This window comes from Chiloscyllium plagiosum, unplaced genomic scaffold (genome assembly GCF_037043375.1).
Source record: "Chiloscyllium plagiosum isolate Xiang-an unplaced genomic scaffold, Cpla_swu_hap1 HiC_scaffold_12, whole genome shotgun sequence".
NCBI classification, from domain to species: Eukaryota; Metazoa; Chordata; class Chondrichthyes; order Orectolobiformes; family Hemiscylliidae; genus Chiloscyllium; species Chiloscyllium plagiosum.
Genome location: NW_028270150.1, coordinates 11,351,033 through 11,365,470, shown reverse-complemented (window position 1 = coordinate 11,365,470; position 14,438 = coordinate 11,351,033). Strand labels below are relative to the sequence as shown.

Here is a 14,438-nt window from a genome sequence, read left to right as displayed (position 1 = left end):
CCTCACTAGGGTCCACAAAACCCAGGAGCAGCTGAGCAAAACTTCTCAGGGTTGCCTCCAATGCCAGCATATCTTTCCTCAGATAAGGAGCCAGCAAAAGCACTTTCCATCAGTAGGTGAAGAGAAAAAGACCGATGGAGATAAACGTAGTTCCCTCACAGTCAGAAACAGGGGACTTCAAAATGGGCAGTAAAGGAATGGCTGACCCACTAAATACATAGTCGAGAGTGTGGTGCTGGAAAAGCACAGCAGGAGAATCAGCCCCTTTCCTGATGAACCGCTTATGTCCGGAACGTCAATTCTCCTGCTCTTCAGATGCTGCCTGACCTGCTGTGCTTTTCCAACACCACATACTCGACCCTGGTCTCCAGCATCAGCAGTCCTCACTTTCTCCCAACTAAATACATACTTTGGTTCAGCCTTCTCAAGAAGGAGCAGAAGACTGGAGGGTGGCTAATGTGGTGCCATTATTGAAGAAAGATGGTAAGGAAAAGCCAGGGAACTACAGACTGGTGAGCCTGACGTCAGCGATGGGTAAGTTGTTGGAGGGGACTTTGATGGACAGAATTAACGTGTATTTGGAAAGGCAGAGGCAGTTCAGGTATAGAGAACACATGGGAAATTTGCGCGTGGGAAATTGTGGCTGATGAACTTCATTCAGTTTTTTGAAGAAACAATAAAGATTGGAGAAGGCAGGGCAGTGGGCGTTGTCTATATGGACTTCAGCAAGGCAGTCCAGAAGATTCCACATAAAAGGCTGGTTAGTAAGGGTAGATCACATGGAATCCCTGGCGACCTAGCCATTGGATACAAAATTGTCTTGAAGGTAAGAGACAGAGGGTGGTGCTGGAGGGTTGCTTTTCAGATTGGAGGCCTGTGACCAGGGGTGTGCCACAAGCATCGGTGCTGGGTCCACTATTTTTTGTCATCTACAGAAATTATTTGGATGCGAATAAAGGAGGAATGGTTAATAAGTTTGCAGATGACACCAAGATTGACCACATGAGAAACAAGCCCAATACTGCAGCCACCTGACCTTTCTCAATTCTTGTTCACAAACAGCTCATCACTCAAGACCTACAGGTACATTTTCAATCCTCAAAACCTAGACCCATCTTCAATGCCCCATACTTACCATACCTCCAACACCTCCACAAACAATTCTCCCTCTGGATTTTCCACTCCACCCTCTCTGCAATGCTCCGGCACCTCCATTCCCTCTCCTCATCCCTCCCATCAGCTCAAGGCCTCCCTTTCCCAAATGTGTGGGGACCTCTACTCTTCTATATCCAACGCAGAATCCATGTGCTCAACAAACGGCTTTTTTGTTCCATATCAGACATAAAAAGCCATAAGTTCACAACACTCTCCTCTACTCACCTCCAATCGCAGAACTCACTGACCGTTTGAAATCAGCGCCCTGGTTCCGGCTGCCTCCAGGCTCCCCCTCCTCTACGCCATTGTTGCCATTACCAACATGCAGGCCTCATCCAGCACTGGGCCTCTCCAGTCCAACTCCACTTCTAGTTTGGATGCTGCTTCCCTTTCCGGTCCGGCAACCATTGACCCGGAACTCACAGGAACTCACCTTCACCCTCCATTTCCGCTTCAGATGACACCTCAGATGCTGGCTGGGATTCCATCAATGAAGGGACTGGGATCAGCCTCAACTTCCCTCCTACTCCCACCCACACTCCGGACTGTGCCCACTCTCCAATCAACACACCAACTCTAATCCCCAGGGTCACTCCTGGGTCTTACTGCCCACCTGCAGCCAGACAGCACACCACTTCTCCCTCCTCACCTGTCCACCTTCACAATGTACCCTACCACTCAACCCCTCCTCCCTCCTCTCTACCTCATCCATCCCACACCCCTCCCCATACGGTGGTTCAGTGGTTAGCACTACTGCCTCACAGCACCAGGGTCCCAGGTTCGATTCTAGCCTCGGGCAACTGTCTGTGTGGAGTTTCTCAACAGTTTCCTCATTTCCCCTCACCCCAGATCCAATCTTCCAGCTCAGCACTGTCCCCATGACTTGTCCTACCTGCCTATCTCCTTTTCCACCTAGCCACTCCACCCTCCTCCCTGACCTATCACCTTCATCCCCTCCCCCACTCACCTATTGTACTCTATGCTACTTTCTCCCCACCCCCACCCTCCTCTCATTTATCTCTCCATCCTTCAGGCTCTCTGCCTGTATTCCTGATGAAGGGCTTTTGCCCAGAATGTCGAGTTTCCTGCTCCTCAGATGCTGCCTGACTGCTGTGCTTTTCCAGTACCTCTAATCCAGAATCTGGTTTCCAGAATCTGCAGTCATTGTTTTTACTTGTGTGGAGTTTGCACATTCTCCCTGTGTCTGTGTGGGTTTCCTCCCACAGTCCAAAAACGTGCAGGTTAGGTCAATTGACCATGCTAAGTTGCCCATAGCATTAGTCAGAGGGAATGGGTCTGGCTGGGTTACTCTTTGGAGGGTTGGTGTGGACTTGATGGGCTGAAGGGCCTGTTTCCACACTGTAGGAAATCTAATCTAATCTAATCTAATCTACCTAACCTCATCCCACTCCCTAACCCTCTCTTTCCCCTCCCACAACTATTCCACCCCTCCCACATTGCCCTCCCACCCCCTTTAGCCTCCTCAAGACTCCCCCAAAACCCCACTCCTGAGCCTTGTCACATATTCACTGCTCCCCACCTCAACCTCGAACTCTCTGAGGCCGAACAGTATCTTCTCAGGAAAGGACTCACAATTGTGCCCCTCCACTACATCCTCTGCCCCCGCCCCACTTTCGACAGCAGGTTCCGTGCCCGCCACGATGTGGAGCTCTTCCTCCACTGCCTCCATCTTCATGTCTTCTTTTTTGACAAATCCTCCCCACCACCCTTCAATGACTCATTCTCCAACCTCAAACCTTCCTCATCGTTTTGCACTCATTCCGGTGGCTTTGTGCCCACTCTAGATTGCTGACATTGGCCGCCACAATTTCTCCACCCACCCCCTCCCCCACTCCAAGCTCACCCCCTCTGAATGTGCGGCAGTCCACTCTCTCCCCACCAAGCCCCAGTTCATTATCAAACCCTCTGATAAAGGTGGGGCGGTGGGAGTCTGGAGAATGAACCTTGATGCCACAGAGGTCGAATGCCAACTCTCTGACACCACGTCCTTCCTCACCCTTGCCCATAAACCCACCGCGACCCACCATACCAAAATCACATGCACTGTCCGTGCCCCCACCGCCTTCGGTGATCTCCCCTTCCATTGTCTCCAAACTCATGGTCGCCCATCCCTGCACTGCCTGGTTCTACTTGCTCCCCAAGATCCACAAGCCCAACTACTCTGGTTGACCCATTGTCTCGGCATGCTCGTGCCCCACCGAACTCATCTCGACCTATCCTCGACTCCATCCTCTCCCCCTTAGTTCAGGCACTTCCGGGACACCAACCACATCCTCCACCTCTTCAGCAACTTCCCGTTCCCCAGCCCACAAGCGTTTTAGCTTCACTGAGTCCTTATACACGTCTGTACCCCACACAGACGGCCAGCAAGCCCTCAGTATTTTTTCCGTTCCAACAGACCCATCCAGTCCCTCTCCACCAATACCCTCTGCTGCCTTATCAAATTAGTCCTCACCCTCAGCTTTTTCCATTTCCTCCAAATTCAGGCAGTGGCCACAGGACTCGGATGGGCAGACTATTGAGTTGGATGATCAACCATGCGCTATGAATGGTGGAGCAGACTTGATGGGCCAAATGGTCTACTCCTACACCTATTTTCTATGTTCCTATGTTTCTAACTCTGTTCACAGTATTCCGGCTGTGTTCTGCCCAGTCCCTTATACAGTTTTAACAAACCTTCCCTCATTTTCAACCCTATTCCCTTTGAAATAAAGGCCAACATTCCAACAAGGCCTCACTCTGGGATCGGACTTGTCCAGTATTATCATCATGATGCCTCTCACATTTACTGTGATAGCGGCTGGCCCCTTGCCCAAGCTGACATCAGAGAATGTGCTGTAGCTGGGGGCTCTGTATAACCCAGCCCCACATCACACAGTGCATTGACTCTCTAACTCACTGACAGGAATCTGTGCTCTAGCATTAACACCATCGTGACAGGCAATGAGGTGAAAGAGGGGTCTCAGACCCAGTGGGGAAACTTGAATACATTGTCTTTGTTTACAACGTGGAAACAGTGAAACTCACAGTGACCCAGTTCATATCCTAAATATCCATTGAGTCCATTATTGTAGAAAATGTTGGCAACTTCACATCTCGTCAAGACAATGGCATCTGTGACTGCGAGCAGCAGACCGAGAGCAACAAATGTGTTCATCGTCTGAGGCTGAAGTATTCAGTTCCACTCACAATCTTCCCCAAACGGGAATCTGCATTACAAGAGGAGGAAGAAAAATTACTTTTTAAATTGTTAAATATCCCAGTGAGTTAACAATAACCAGAGGGTGGTTGATACAAACAGACTGTGGGTGAGGTTCCCCATTTCATTCTGTTCCCACACCAGTAACCCCCTAAACTGTCACATTCCCGGGTGTGAGGGGATGGACTGGTTCCCCTCTTTCTCCACCCAGCCCCTCGGTTGGTTAGACACTTGTGGATGTCTTTCTCCCAAACCACATGGACCGGTACCTTCAAAGGAACAATTTAAACAGGCTTTCTGGCGTTAGCAGCAGCTGAGTTTATTAATGAGTAAACGCGGGCAAATTAATAACACAACACACAGGCACATGGATTAGAAATTAGAGATGAGACTAACTAAAAGCAAAAAATTGCACAGATGTTGCAGAGTCATCGAGTCAGAGAACTGTGTGGCAATTCAACAAACCCTTCAGCTCAACTTGTTCATGCTGATCAGGCTTTCTAAACTGAACAAATTCTATTTTCCTATTTTTGGCCCATATCCCTCTGAACCTTTCCTATCCTGTCCAAATATCTATTAAGTGGTGTAAGTGTACCTGCCTACTACGCTTTCTCTGTCAGCTGTCTATATATACACCAAACTCTATATGAAAAATTTGCCCCTCAGGTCTCTTTTAAATCTTTCCCCTTTTACCTGTAGGTTTGGACTCCCCTACCCTGGGGAAAAACCTTTGCAATTCACCTTATCTATGCTACGCATGATTCTATAAACCTCTACAGACCTTAGCCTCATGTGCTCCAGGAAGAAAGTTCCTGCATATCCAGCCTCTTCTTATGATCAAGAGTTCCAGAGTTGGTAACATCCTTGTCAATCTTTCTTGAGCCCTTTCCAATTTTTAACATCTTCCTTTGAAGGAAAGTCAGAATTGTACACACTTCTGTAAATTTGGTCTCACCAATTCATTGTACAGTCACAGCACTAGATCCCAATGCTGTGACCAATGAAGGCAAGAATGCCAAATGCCTTCTTCACTATACTGTCTACCTGTGATCCATTTTCAAGGAGCTATGTACCTGAACCCCTCTGTCTCTGTTTGACAACACTTCCCAGGGCACTACCATTAACTGTATTCTGGAATAGATTCAGAATTGTACACAAAGTGCAGACAGTTGAACATTGCAGCCGTTTCAGAGAAGGTTACTGGTCAACCATCAAGAAATTACAGCTCAGTCTGTTTGGACTCACCTTTTCCCACTTTGAAAGGCTGTTGTTTCAGGTTCTGTGTGCATTCAGATGTGTACAAAGTTAAAAATCATACAACACCAGGTTATCGTGCAATAGGTCTGGCAGCATCTGTGGAAAGAAAGCAGAGTTAACATTTCAACTCCTGTGACTCTCTACCAGCAATTTCAGTGTTTGTTTCAAATTTTCAGTTCCCACAGTTTATTGAATCTCTACACTTTGGAAGCAGGCCATTCGGCCCATCAGGTTTATCTTGGCCCTCCAAACACTGACCCTGCATTTCCCTTGGCTAGCCCATCTAACCTACACATCACTGGACACTATGGGCAAGTTAACATGGCCAATCCATGTAGCTTGCACATCTTTGGAATCTGGGAGGAGACCAGAGCAGCCAAAGGAAATCCAAACACACATAGGGGAGAATGTGCCAACTCCACACAGACAGTCACTCAAAGTTGGAATCCAACTAGGTCCCTGGCGCTGTGAGGCAACAGCACTAACCACTGAGCTACTGTACCACACCAGGCTCTCTGCCAGGATCTCTCTGTAGGCTGGGTACAATCTCTTGTATAAACCAGCAGCCCTGCACTACATTGCTCAATCATGTTAACTCTACCAATGAAGCCTGTTCATGAAAATAATATCAACCTGGGTAAGAACAGAATGAGACAAGTGTTTTCCAACTTTCCAATGGATTGTGTCTCATATGTAGTTGATATTAATTTATCCACTTTAGCTCTGGAGATGGTGGTTTAGTGGGTATCTTACTGAATGAGTAAATCAGAGTGATCTGGGTCCAGTCTGTTGCTGTACCACGTGGCTGATGGTGAAGTTTGTATTGTGTTACCAAATCTAGATTATAAAGCTGGTCATGGACAGCGCAATAACAGCTGTTTCTTGCTGTAAAACCCATCAGGTTCAGTAATGTCCTTTACAGAATGGAATCTGCTGTCCTTACCTGATCTGAACGACATGTGACTCCAGACCCACAGCAATGTGGCTCACTCTTAACGGCCCTCAGTAATACCCTGGCAATCCACTCAGTTTGGGAGCATTTAATGATGGGCAACAGATCCATGCCCTGCCAACAATACTCATGTACCATGACAGATTTCTTTAAATCCCGTTCTCCTTTCACCCACAAAGCTGATGATTTCAGTTTGGAGATTTTCACTGGGTCCCAGTCTCAGTGACAGGTGTACAGTGACAATCCCCAGACCCTCACAGTCAGGGCTTCCTCACCCTTCAGCACAACCGACTAAAAGTGGCAGAGACTGCAGATAACACTTTGAACTCCTCCGTCATTTCAGAACCTACCAAAACGGACAGGAAGTAAGTGATCCATCATGGACCATGGTTAAGTCCTTACTGACTGACCCGGCAGAGCAATGGGAACCTCGGTTGCAAGTTTCACTGGACGTTTGTCCCTCTGACTGTGCACAGTCCCTCAGTACTGCACAGAGTTCACCCACCTGGATTATGGGCCCAAGCTGGGGGTGTGTGAATTGAGCTGGAACTGTAAGTGCCTCCCCCGATCTGGTTGCACTTGACCCTGGTCGGCTCATTCCACAAGGACACCTGTCCAGATACACAGAGTGGGAGAGACAGCTACCCACCTCACAGGGATGGAGTTGGAACACTCTTCACTCACGGCACTGTATTCTGATCATGCAAAGTAATTACACTGTGAGATGTGGGTTTCTTCAAGCCACCTCCTGAAGCTGCATTGATTTACAGATTTCCTTTCCTAAGCTGCTCCCCAGTTACACATCGGAATAATTGTACAGACTTACTGTGTGTTAGAAGGAAGCAGGCTGGGTGAACAGGTTGTCCCTCAGACTCCACTGGCAAATAGATACAGATATTCCCACCTTAAATCCAGTGGGCGGAGTGAGATCACTGTCCTTTCTAATCCCATCCGCCCCTCCATAACTGAAAGCAACATGTTCCTCTCTCACTGCCAACAGGAGCTAATGTGAAACTTCCACTGAATTCTGGTTTGGCAACTCTCCCCCTGTTGGACGCTAGGGCTAAGAGACAGAAGTGAATGGGAAGGAGGGACGGTGGGCTGGGTGTGTCGAGGCTAGGTGGGTTAATGAGCTAGAGACATACTCAACAGGACTCAGTGTCCAACAGTTCTTCAAAGCACAGGGTGGGACATGGCGTTCGTGCCCAATGTGGTCAACACCTTATCATTAACCCAATGTCCTGCTCAGAATAGAACATCATGTCCTTGCGCTAACATCTTGCTGTTTAAACAGTAGAGCAGCACAAAACATTACTAACCAGTGAGATAAGAAATAAGAAAGGTAGATGTGCTGTACATCTTACTGGGCGGTCATCCTCACACAGAAACATAGACCCTCTGGCCTATTGAAGGGCATCAGGTTCCGATAAATCTATAAAGAGCCAACCCCTTAACCTGTTGCAGAGTTCTGGAGTTCAAAGTTCATATGCTGCCTCACCTCCAATAATCAGAGAGTCATAGAGTCACACAGCACAGAAACAGACCCCTCGGTCAAATCAGTCCATACTGACCATGCTCCCAAACTAAATTAGTCCCACCTGCCTGCTCCTGACTCATATCCCTCTAAATCTTTCCTATCCATGTACTTATTAAAGTGCCTTAATCATGTGGAAGATCATTTTGAAATATATCTTTTGTAGGGTTTCTGGTTTGTGATCAGTAACTTGCTGAGTTTGAGATGGTTCGAATTGCCACCAGAAGCCTGGTTCTGAGACAGGAAAGTGAAATAAAGGCAGCAGGAGACAGTGTTTCAGGGCAAAAGAATCTCTACATTTATTAAATACAAAAAGGTAAGTATAATACAAAAAATAAAAGGCAAATGCATTTGAACAGTGAAATTGACACAGTTATACAGAGAACATAATTACGGATGCAAACAAATTAAACAGAAGTTAAAACACTATTAGAGGTGAAACAGCAGTTTTAATCACAAACACTTTAATCAGTTTCCTAACCTTGGGATTCCTGCATTGTCACCAACCTCCCTTCCCCCTCCCTGCTGGCGAGGTTGGAAACTTTGGGGTCTCAGGAGTTTACATTCACCACTGAGGAGAATTCATGATTTTGAAATACAGTTGGCTGTTCCTGTTTGCCAAACCCGGTGCCTTGATGAAAACTTCAGATGGTGTAGGCCTGGGTTGAGTCCGCTGATGCAGTAGGACCTGTATTGGATTTCTTGAGAGAGTACATGGTTTTCCTTACTTCCTGGTGGTTTTTGCGAGCTGGGTTCCACCTCACGACGTGCCTGGAGCCTTGTCCTGTCGGATGGCTCGGTGGTTTTGGAAGGTTGTCAGTTCTCAGGTCTGCTGGTTGTGGTTGGTTGTCGTTGGTTCCCCTGGCACAGAACAGGCCTGTGTCAGTAGATTTCAGGATTGCCATCAGGATCCCTCTTCCAACGATGGCTGTGGGAATCACTGTCAGGGCCATAGCTATCTGGGATCCTTCTCCCGGTGCTAGTATTTTATATCTATCTTCATGTTTTAACACACCAAAAACATCTGAACTTTATTCAGAAAACAAAGGGCCAACAGGATCGGGGATTTTAAAGAAAGGTATCCCATAGAAATGAAGAGGAGAATAAGTAGGCAACGTCTGGTCCTGGGAGCATACATCCTTGTGTCTTAAAGGAAGGGACAAGTCTTGTTTATTTGGAACACTTTGTTGCTGGTAACCATTGTGCTCTGTTGATTCTGTTTGGGTGTCTCTAGGATCCTGTGGACTCTTTGCCGAGTGTACAATATTAATTTGCCCAGCTCTGTCAGTGATTATCAGGGAAAGGAATATACACAGTGTGAGCCAGCAGTCGGTGATGCGGGTCACAAGGTTATTGGAACACAACAAAGGTGAGAATTAAATCTTTACAGTTTTAACATTAACAACTTTATCAGGATTGAGACAACTTTCAGAAACTTAAAAACTTCTTGAACACTCGTAGCTTTGTCTGGTTTGTTGAATGCTTTGTTTTTTTTAATTGCAACAATAAACTTTATTCATAAAACTATCTTTATAAACATACATAGTCACAAATGCGGTTTAGTTCTGTACACTAGCATATGAAGAAACAAACATTGGGATTTGACTCCATCCAACAAACAAAGCAAAGACATCTCTTCCTAGTACAGGACTGTATTTACATACATTTGAGGTACTGGGAGGGTCTGATAACTGAATGAAGCCACATTTTCCTTCAACAGAAAGACGTCAGATTGTAGTCTTGTCCCACTGCGCCTTAGCAGTAACTGGCCCAAGCTTTAGTGTGTCCCTCAAACGTGTAGTCTTGTGCCTGGGAATATGCCAGTCTGCAACATCCAGTCAAGGTCAATTCCTTGTTTTGGAAGACCAACAAGCTTCGGGCAAACCAAAGAGCGTCTTTCACTGAGTTGACAATCTTCCAAATGCAGTTGATGTTTATCTCGGTGTGTGTCCTGGGGAAACAGACTATAGAGCGCAGAGCCATGTGTCCCGGGGGAACAGACTGGAGGGCACAGAGCCGTGTGTCCCGGGGGAACAGCCCGGAGAGCACAGAGCCGTGTGTCCCGGGGGAACAGCCTGGAGAGCGCAGAGCCGTGTGTACCGGGGGAACAGATTGGAGAGCGCAGAGCCGTGTGTCCCGGGGGAACAGCCCGGAGAGCACAGAGCCGTGTGTCCCGGGGGAACAGCCCGGAGAGCACAGAGCCGTGTGTCCCGGGGGAACAGCCCGGAGAGCACAGAGCCGTGTGTCCCGGGGGAACAGCCCGGAGACCACAGAGCCGTGTGTCCTGGGGGAACAGCCCGGAGAGCACAGAGCGGTGTGTCCTGGGGGAACAGCCCGGAGTGCACAGAGCCGTGTGTCCCGGGGGAACGGCCCGGAGAGCACAGAGCGGTGTGTCCTGGGGGAACAGCCCAGAGAGCACAGAGCGGTGTGTCCTGGGAGAAGAGCCCGGAGAGCACAGAGCCATGTGTCACGGGGAAACAGCCCGGAGAGCACAGAGCCGTGTATCCCGGGGAACAGCCCGGAGAGCACAGAGCCGTGTGTCCTGGAGGAACAGCCCGGAGAGCACAGAGCCGTGTGTCCCGGGGAACAGCCCGGAGAGCACAGAGCCGTGTGTCCCGGGGAACAGCACGGAGAGCACAGAGCTGTGTGTCCTGGAGGAACAGCCCGGAGAGCACAGAGCGTGTGTCCTGGAGGAACAGCCCAGAGAGCACAGAGCCGTGTGTCCCGGGGAACAGCCCGGAGAGCACAGAGCCGTGTGTCCCGGGGGAACAGCCCGGAGTGCACAGAGCCGTGTGTCCCGGGGGAACGGCCCGGAGAGCACAGAGCCGTGTGTCCCGGGGAACAGCCCAGAGAGCACAGAGCTGTGTGTCCTGGAGGAACAGCCCGGAGAGCACAGAGCCGTGTGTCCTGGGGGAACAGCCTGGAGAGCACAGAGCCGTGTGTCCCGGGGGAACAACCTGCAGAGCACAGAGCCATGTGTCCCGGGGGAACAGCCCGGAGAGCACAGAGCCGTGTGTCCCGGGGAACAGCCCGGAGAGCACAGAGCCGTGTGTCCTGGGGAACAGCCCGGAGAGCACAGAGCCGTGTGTCCTGGAGGAACAACCCGGAGAGCACAGAGCCGTGTGTCCTGGGGAACAGCCCGGAGAGCACAGAGCCGTGTGTCCCGGGGGAACAGCCCGGAGAGCACAGAGCCGTGTGTCCCGGGGGAACAGCCCGGAGGGCACAGAGCCATGTGTCCTGGGGGAACAACCCGGAGGGCACAGAGCCGTGTGTCCCGGGGAACAGCCCGGAGAGCACAGAGCCGTGTGTCCTGGGGGAACAGCCCGGAGAGCACAGAGCTGTGTGTCCCGGGGAACAGCCCGGAGAGCACAGAGCCGTGTGTCCTGGGGGAACAGCCCGGAGAGCACAGAGCCGTGTGTCCCGGGGGAACAGCCCGGAGAGCACAGAGCCGTGTGTCCCGGGGGAACAGCCCGGAGGGCACAGAGCCGTGTGTCCCAGGGGAACAGCCCGGAGAGCACAGAGCCGCGTGTCCTGGGGGAAAAGCCCGGAGAGCACAGAGCCGCGTGTCCTGGGGGAACAGCCCGGAGAGCACAGAGCCGTGTGTCCCGGAGGAACAGCCCGGAGAGCACAGAGCCGTGTGTCCTGGAGGAACAGCCCAGAGAGCACAGAGCCGTGTGTCCCGGGGAACAGCCCGGAGAGCACAGAGCCGTGTGTCCCGGGGGAACAGACCGGAGAGCACAGAGCCGTGTGTCCTGGGTGAAGAGCCCGGAGAGCACAGAGCCGTGTGTCCCGGGGGAACAGCCCGGAGAGCACAGAGCCGTGTGTCCTGGGGGAACAGCCCGGAGAGCACAGAGCCGTGTGTCCTGGGGGAACAGCCCGGAGAGCACAGAGCCGTGTGACCCGGGGAACAGCCCGGAGAGCACAGAGCTGTGTGTCCCGGGGAAGAGCCCGGAGAGCACAGAGCCGTGTGTCCCGGGGAACAGCACGGAGAGCACAGAGCTGTGTGTCCTGGAGGAACAGCCCGGTGAGCACAGAGCGTGTGTCCTGGAGGAACAGCCCAGAGAGCACAGAGCCGTGTGTCCCGGGGGAACAGCCCAGAGAGCACAGAGCCGTGTGTCCCGGGGAACAGCCCGGAGAGCACAGAGCCGTGTGTCCCGGGGGAACAGCCCGGAGTGCATAGAGCCGTGTGTCCCGGGGAACAGCCCGGTGAGCACAGAGCGTGTGTCCCGGGGAACAGCCCGGAGAGCACAGAGCCATGTGCCCCGGGGGAACAGCCCGGAGAGCACAGAGCCGTGTGCCCCGGGGGAACAGCCTGGAGAGCACAGAGCCGTGTGTCCCGGGGGAACAGCCCGGAGAGCACAGAGCTGTGTGTCCCGGGGAACAGCCCGGAGAGCACAGAGCCGTGTGTCCCGGGGAACAGCCCGGAGAGCACAGAGTGGTGTGTCCTGGGGGAACAGCCCGGAGCGCACAGAGCTGTGTGTCACAGGGAACAGCCCGGAGAGCACAGAGCCGTGTGTCCTGGGGGAACAGCCCGGAGAGCACAGAGCCGTGTGTCCTGGGGGAACAGCCCGGAGAGCACAGAGCTGTGTGTCCCGGGGGAACAGCCCGGAGAGCACAGAGCTGTGTGTCCCGGGGAACAGCCCGGAGCGCACAGAGCCGTGTGTCCCGGGGGAACAGCACGGAGCGCACAGAGCTGTGTGTCACAGGGAACAGCCCGGAGAGCACAGAACAGTGTGTCCTGGGGGAACAGCACGGAGAGCACAGAGCTGTGTGTCACAGGGAACAGCCCGGAGAGCACAGAGCCGTGTGTCCCGGGGGAACAGCCCGGAGAGCACAGAGCCGTATGTCACAGGGAACAGCTTGGAGAGTACAGAGCCGTGTGTCCCGGGGGAACAGCCCGGAGAGCATAGAGCAGTGTGTCCTGGGGGAACAGCCCGGAGAGCACAGAGCCGTGTGTCCTGGGGGAACAGCACGGAGAGCACAGAGCCGTGTGTCACAGGGAACAGCCCAGAGAGCACAGAGCCGTGTGTCCTGGGGGAACAGCCCGGAGAGCACAGAGCCGTGTGTCCCGGGGGAACAGCACGGAGAACACAGAGCCGTGTGTCACAGGGAACAGCCTGGAGAGCACAGAGCCGTGTGTCCCGGGGGAACAGCCCGGAGAGCACAGAGCCGTGTGTCCCGGGGGAACAGTCCGGAGAGCACAGAGCCGTGTGTCCCCTAGCTGTTTGGGACGAAGCTCCAGAAGAAAAGCTGAATCTCTCTCTCCAGACTTCCTTTGGAAAGGCACATTCCAGGAGGAGGTGTGTGACAGTCTCCACGCTCCACTCCTCCCTCCACCCCACACCCCACACCCCACACCCCACACAGCCACTTCGAGGCATTGTGCACTAGTGCAGAGAGTCTGGCCAGGCAGGAAGGATGTGGTAGGCAGTGCTCTTCTTGCCACTAGCTAAGTGGTGTCTTGGTGCTTGTTGGAAAGGTCTGGTGATCAGGTGTCCTGACAAATGACTGACAATCTGCTCAGGGAACCACCAATATGATCCCCCTTCTCCTTTTCCCTCAAGGACACTTGTGCCGACCACTTCCTGATGGCGTTGTGATTTCTCTACAAAGAATGGGTGAGATGGACCAGTCCAAGAACTTGGAGCGTTCTGCAGCAACAAGACTCGTCCTATTCTTAGCAGCACTGGGGACAGCTAGAATCTCAGTACATAGTGACACTCAGTGTTTGTGTACCAAGGGTCTACACACCGCTTGATGCAGCACACACACAAGTTGGCCATCAGGATAAAGGTGGTATTGGGTACATTACTCCCCTGCTCTTATCCAGAGTTTTACCCATGGTGTCCGTGCAAACATAATCCACCTTAGACCTCCGGAAGAAGTGGAAGATGGCTCAGGTGATTGCAACAGTGCAGGTTTGGGGAATGGGCCAAACATGAGCCACATACAACAACAGAGAGACTGCCTCCCAGCATCCATTCTCTGGTCTCTAGTTAGAGCGGAGAATGAGATTTTCCTTCAGCCCTGCCAGGTTCTTATGCCTTCCTGGCTATCCCAATGTTTTCCAAAGACCTAACCAATCACAGCATCAAGTTAATTGGCTTCATCAACTTGAAATGTGGTTTGCTAAATGCTTTCGGGCCTGAAAGTCTGGTTTCGGACTGAGAGTATGCGGTTTTACCGAGTCACGTCTGTCCTGTGTATCGAGTGGTGATCTGTTTGTTAGGAAGTGTGGACTTGCCCTTTTACACTTGCTGGTGTCTTCTGGAGCCTCTCTGGTTTTTTTTAAATTCGGTAAGCTTGCTTCTTGTAGGGGC

At 51.6% G+C, this 14,438-nt stretch overlaps 1 protein-coding gene across 2 annotated transcripts in view; it reads right to left on the bottom strand.

Moving 5' to 3' along the window:
- The window catches only part of LOC122555590 (lysozyme C-like), a 37,458-nt gene extending 31,744 nt beyond the window's left edge, over positions 1-5,714 (bottom strand). Inside the window, exons 1-2 of one of the 2 annotated variants that reach the window (XM_043701618.2) lie at positions 5,621-5,714; positions 4,204-4,385 (exon numbers count right to left, since the gene is read on the bottom strand). In XM_043701618.2, coding sequence (XP_043557553.2) covers positions 4,204-4,333 — 130 coding nt within the window. In that variant the 5' untranslated portion in view covers positions 4,334-4,385; positions 5,621-5,714. Of the gene's footprint in view, positions 1-4,203; positions 4,586-5,620 lie in introns of those variants that run through there. The other variant, XM_043701617.2, reaches the window with a different exon arrangement.
- Positions 5,715-14,438: the final 8,724 nt, after the last annotated feature.